The sequence below is a fragment of the Octopus bimaculoides genome, chromosome 24, assembly GCF_001194135.2.
Source record: "Octopus bimaculoides isolate UCB-OBI-ISO-001 chromosome 24, ASM119413v2, whole genome shotgun sequence".
In the NCBI taxonomy this organism is placed as follows: domain Eukaryota; kingdom Metazoa; phylum Mollusca; class Cephalopoda; order Octopoda; family Octopodidae; genus Octopus; species Octopus bimaculoides.
The window spans coordinates 10,011,210-10,017,529 of record NC_069004.1 but is presented as its reverse complement, the minus strand read 5'-3'; the positions used below and the strand labels follow the sequence as shown (position 1 = coordinate 10,017,529).

The 6,320-nt window shown below is 40.1% G+C and overlaps 1 protein-coding gene across 1 annotated transcript in view; it reads right to left on the bottom strand.

Annotated features, from left to right (window-relative positions):
- The window catches only part of LOC106873361 (carboxypeptidase E), a 41,755-nt gene that overhangs the window by 20,421 nt on the left and 15,014 nt on the right, over positions 1–6,320 (bottom strand). The window contains exon 2 of the mRNA XM_014920691.2: positions 3,610–3,815. Within this exon, the coding sequence (XP_014776177.1) occupies positions 3,610–3,815 (206 nt within the window). The remainder of the gene's footprint in view (positions 1–3,609; positions 3,816–6,320) is intronic.

Below are 6,320 nucleotides of genomic sequence, written 5' to 3'. Positions count from 1 at the left end.
ATGCCCTTCCTAACGCCAACCTCTCAGAGAGTGTAGTGGGTGCTTTTACGTGTCACCCGCACGAAAACGGCCATGCTCGAAATGGTGTCTTTTATGTGCCACCCGCACAAGCCAGTCCAGGGGCACTGGCAACGATCTCACTCGAAAATCCTACGGGAGCCAGTCAGGCGGTACTGGCAACGGCCACGCTCAAAATGGTGCATCTCATGTGCCACCCGCACAAGAGCCAGTCCAGGGGCACTGGCAACAATCTTACTTGGCTTGCCGGGTCTTCTCACGCACAGCACATTTCCAAAGGTCTATATATATATATAATAAAAAATGTGAAAACCAGACCATGTAACTTTATTCAACTGATATATTATTCTATACACATTTAAACAATTTCGGAAATATATATATATATATCCATGTGTATATGTCTCTGTGTTTATATTTGTCACACCACCACCACCACCACCACCACCACTTGACAACTGGTGTTGGTGTGTTTATGTCCCCACAACTTAGCGGTTCGACATGAGAGACTGATAGAATGAATAGCAGGGTTTGAAGGAAAAAAATAAGTACTGGACTCAATTTATTTAACTAAAAATTCTTCAAGGCAGTGCCCCAGTATGGTCACAGTCAAATGACTCAAACAAGTAAAAGAGTAACCCATTAGCATTCAAACCAATCAGATCCAGCCTCTCGCACATACCCTACAATGCTAAAAGTAAAATATTTGCATCATCAAAATTTTGAAATTTCAAGATAATTCTTGATTAATTTAAAACAATTTAAATAAATGAGCATTACATTTGACAGAATATTTTGATGGCTGAAGTAGTAAATCTGAGAAGGTTTTGGAAAGTAAAGCTCTTGCAATTTATGGTTGAGCTATATGCTACTTGTCATATTTTCTGTTCTGGATTATTAATAAGACCATTGCAGCTGTTTATGTCATTTCTCCTGGATGATATAAACTCAGTAACTTAAACACATCAAGTCAACAGCTGCCTTCATTTATTAGTCTCCCTGCAGCGGCGTATAATCACCATTAAGGGTATTTTATGAATTCGTTATGTATCTGCTTTCAAATAAGATTTGTATACAACTCAAATTGAACAATGTGAATGAAAACATAAGTTGTTGCATAATTGATCTGAATCTCAGATTTCTCACTCACACATACATACATGTTGTTGTTGGCACTCCGTCGCTTATGACGTTGAGGGTTCCAGTTGATCCGATCAACGGAAACAGCCTGCTCGTGAAATTAACGTGCAAGTGGCTGAGCACTCCACAGACACGTGTACCCTTAACGTAGTTCTCGGGGGATATTCAGCGCGTGACACAGTGTGACAAGGCTGACCCTTTGAATTACAGGCACAACAGAAACAGGAAGTAAGAGTGAGAGAAAGTTGTGGTGGAAGAGTACAGCAGCGTTCGCCACCATCCCCTGTCGGAGCCTCGTGGAGCTTTAGGTGTTTTTGCTCAATTAACACTCACAACGCCCGGTCTGGGAATCGAAACTGCAATCCTATGACTGCGAGTCTGCTGCCCTAACCACTGGGCCATTGCGCCTCCACATACATACATGTATACAGAAACAAGCACACACACACACACGCATTTATATCCTACCACATACACATACACATTCACACCTCATGCATACAGACGCGTTCACACACGCACACACTCACAGAAACACAATCATACAGATATACACACACCGTCTCACACACACACACACAATATATTCAACATCTCTCTACCAAATAAATCTATTCCTCATATGTAAGTCACACATTTAGCAATTAGCTTACCAACCACATGGTTCTGGGTTCAGTCCCACTGCATAAATAACTTTCATAACCACAAACTACTACAAAACGTAGAGGCAGGGTTTCTAAACTTATCCCATTGTTTGGTTTCCCATACAACAACTTGTCTCCCTTCGACTGGTGCGTTCAATTCCTACTGCACCAAGAAATTAGCTGAGTATCTGGTTTGACGACGTCCTCTGTAACCCCGCGTAAATTGGGAACAAGTCCTAAGCAGATCAATAATTAATATCTATATCTGTATAATGCAGCAAGCTGGTAGACTTGTTAAGTGATATTTCGTCTGTCTTTATGTTCTAAGTTCAAATTCTGCTGAGGTTGACTTTGGCTGTCATCCTTTCAGGGTCAATAAAATGTGTTCCAGTTGAGTTCTGGGGTGGATGTAAATAACTTAGCCCCTGCCCCAAAATTGCTGGCTTTGTGCCAAAATTTGAAATCCACATTTATAGCTATATAATGCAGTGAGCTGACAGAATCATTAGCATGCTGGGCAAATTGCTTAGTGGCATTTTCTGTCTTTACATTCCGAGTTCAAATTGTGCCAAGGTTGAGTTTGTCTATCATCCTTTTTGGGTTGATAAGATAAGTACCAGTTGAGCATTGAAATCGGTGTAATTGATTAGCCCCTCCCAAGAACTTGCTGGCTCAGTGCCAAAATGTGAAACTAATATTTATAGCTGTAGTTTGGGTAGGTATGGCCTGCCTTATCTAACCATACAATCCACACCTGACATATTTGCATATCAACCCCCACACACAAAAGCACACACACATATCAACCCACACACGCACAAGCACTAACAGATAAAAAACACTTGTACAAATACACAGACAATACAAACGAAAGAGATATAAATGAGATCTTTGTTTTCTATTTCATATGTTTTATTTTGTTCTATGCTTATTCTGTTTTCATTTCTTTTTAAAACCCGTTTAATGCCTGCAATCAAACACAACATTGGAGTGAATGGACAGATGTTGTCTTGAATATTGCACATATCTATTTCAAACTTTGCTGATAAGCAACAATACTGATAGTAATAATAATGATTTAAATTTTGGCACAAGGTCGCCAATTTTGCAGGAGGGGGCAAGTCGATTACATCGATCCCAGTGCGTAGCTGGTACATCCAAAAGGACGAAAGGCAAACTTGACCCTGATGGAATTTGAACTCAGAATGTAAAGACGGACAAAACGCTGCTAAGCATTTTGCCAAGTGTGCTAGTGATTCTCCAGTTTGCCACCGTAGTGCTGATATATGGCAGGCTTCTTTCAGTTTTCGTCTACCAAATCCACTCATAAGACCTTGGTCAACCTTGGGCTATAGTAGAAGACAGTTGAACCAAGGTACCACTTCCTGACTCTGAACCTGGAACCATGTGGTTGGGAAGCAATCTTCTTACCACAATCACACTTGCACACACACATACACACACACACATATATGTATATACTACACACACATATATATACATGTATCTGAGTCTTTGTGTTTGTCCCTTACTACCACTTGACAACCAGTGTTGGTTTGTTCACATCCACACAGCAGTTCTGCAAACGAAAGTGTCAGGCTGCAAATAAGTATCGGAGTTGCTCCAGTATGACCACAAACCATTGACTGAAACAAGTAAAAGATAAAAGCAACAAGCAAGCAAACAAACGGAACAAAAACGGTGGCACCTAACCATTTGGTGTGGGTATCTTGGATGGCAAGATTTAAGGGTGGTATAATGGAGTTGGTAGACAATGGTAGAACTGGGATGGTGAATTTGGACTTACAGTTTTCAGATGCTTATTGGCCAATTCCCACCCATCAGGGTTCATTGATGGCATCAGGTGTATACGAGTATGGTCAACAAGCCACTGGATAGGCTCATTTCCTGCTTTGTATTGCTTGCACAGGTACACGGCCAGTTGGAGCAGCATCTCTCGTCCAACCACTTCATTGCCGTGCATGTTGGCGACATATTTAAACTCCGGTTCCCCTGCAACAGAAATTGAGTAATAAAAAGTGGAGTGTTTAAAATAATACATTATTTCCCTATATACATATAAACACACTTTCGAGCGAGATCGTTGCCAGTGCCCCTGGACTGGCTCTTGTGAGGGTGGCACATAAAATACACCATTTTGAGCGTGGCCGTTGCCAGTATCGCCTGACTGGCCTTCGTGCGGGTGACACATAAAAGCACCTACTACACTCTCGGAGTGGTTGGCGTTAGGAAGGGCATCCAGCTGTAGAAACTCTGCCAAATCAGACTGGAGCCTGGTGTAGCCTTCGGGTTCCACCAGTCCTCAGTCAAATCGTCCAACCCATGCTAGCATGGAAAGCGGACGTTAAACGATGATGATGATGATGATGATGACACACACATACACACACATCACACAAAAAGCACCCAGTACACTCTTTGGAGTAGTTTGTATCAGGAAGGGCATCCAGCCGTAAAAACCATGCTAGAACCTACTTCACACATACACACATATATCATCATCATTTAACACCCTCCTTCCAGGCTGGCAAAATTTTTACCACACAGCTACACCAGAGACTATCACAGCCATGCTTGTGCCTCTATGCATGTTGGGTGGGGTGGGGGGTCTATGCTACCCTAAAAGTGCTTAGAAACCAGGGAGCCCTAAAAGGCCCTAAAACTGGCAGATGTAGTAGAGTTACTGTTTAATTTTAACAGATGTTTCTATTTCCTATTTCAACTCATGCTTAGGTGAGTCAAGATAACGTCTATACCTGCTTAAGACTATGCAGATGTCTAAAGCAATTTGTGAAAGCATGGTACATGTCACCAAATCATATCCGCTTGTGGGTCATGGTTGGCTGTGCTAGGCTTAAGCTCATTACTCTTTCATTCCTACCTACTTACCTACCTACCTACCTACATACATACGCAGTTGTGTGTGTCTACATGTGTTCCCTCTTAGTGTAATGACTTCTGCCCACAACCAAGATAGCACATCTGTCTCTACACATGTTTTCACATGAAGAATCTTTCAAAACAAATACAAAATCAATACACACACACACACACATTATCAAGGATGAACTCATCCATTTCTGTCCATTCTCACCACCTTATCTGGAGCAGAATATTTCATTTATAATTTTGAATATACATGAGATATATATATTATCTATAGTTTTTTTGTTTCAGTATGTTGGTAAAGTTTCAACAAATCTTAATATGGTGATTTGAAAACAAATATAAAAACACTTTACCTTTCACTACTTACTTTTACATTTGTTATTGATGTTCTAAAAGCTTTGATGGAGCATATGATAATTAACTTACTAAAGTGTATGTGTTAACTGATAGGTGAAAATTCAGTAGACAGATTCTCTCTCTCCCGCTCTGTCCTTGTCTCTTTCTGTCTCTCACATTCCCTATCTCTCTGTCTCCTCCCCTTCCCTAATATCAGCCAACCTCATTATACCACCACATTTCCCTCAACCTAACACTTTTGGACCCTTCTCATTTTATCATATAATAGCCCAACTCCTATGGGGAACCCATTAGCAATTTTTATTGAAATACAATTAGCCTATATATAATTGAACCAGATGTTAGTTTAACATCTATGCAAACTTTCATGAAGATTGGTTTGCTGGTTTAAGCTAGGAAGGGCATACAGTCATACATTGAAGCTCAGCTGTGTGGCTCACCATATCCTGTCAAACCATGCAACCCCTAATCAGAATAGAAAACCGACGTTAATAAATGATGATGATGATGATAATGAAGATATATATTCCAAAGTGTCAACTTTAATTTCAAGGACCTCAGAGTATATTATCTTGTTTAATGAAAACAAATCTCTTTTGAGAATGGTGAGGGAGGCAAGAGTAGTGGTGTTGGTGCGTGATTACACTATGCTGACAAAACAAAGTCATTGATGGGTATTTGTATTTTCTATTTGCATATTAGAGTGACAGGTATTCTCTATATATTTGAATAGATAAGCATATACATACACATACACATGCACATGCACATACAATTTATAACGTTCCCTATTACATACACATACACACACACACACAAACAATCAAAAGCACAAAATATATGGACAATGTTCCTATAAAATACACATAGACACACATAAAACTTAATGAATTTTTTCATCGCCAACATATAGACACACACACATGGAATACTGAGGAAGTTCTCATTGTACAAACACACACACACACACAAACATACATACGTATGTATACACAGAAATACAATATACAGACTTCCCCATCATCCTCACACACATACACAGACACACATACATACATACATACAAATACGCACAGCCAATTGTGTACACACTCAACCAGGCAACTACATAACATACAACCAGACACACACACACACACACACACACAACCGCACAAACACATGCACATACACACAAACATTATATACAACATATATACAAACGACCACAAACACGCAGTGTACAGGAGGTAGAATAAAACAAGACTTAAG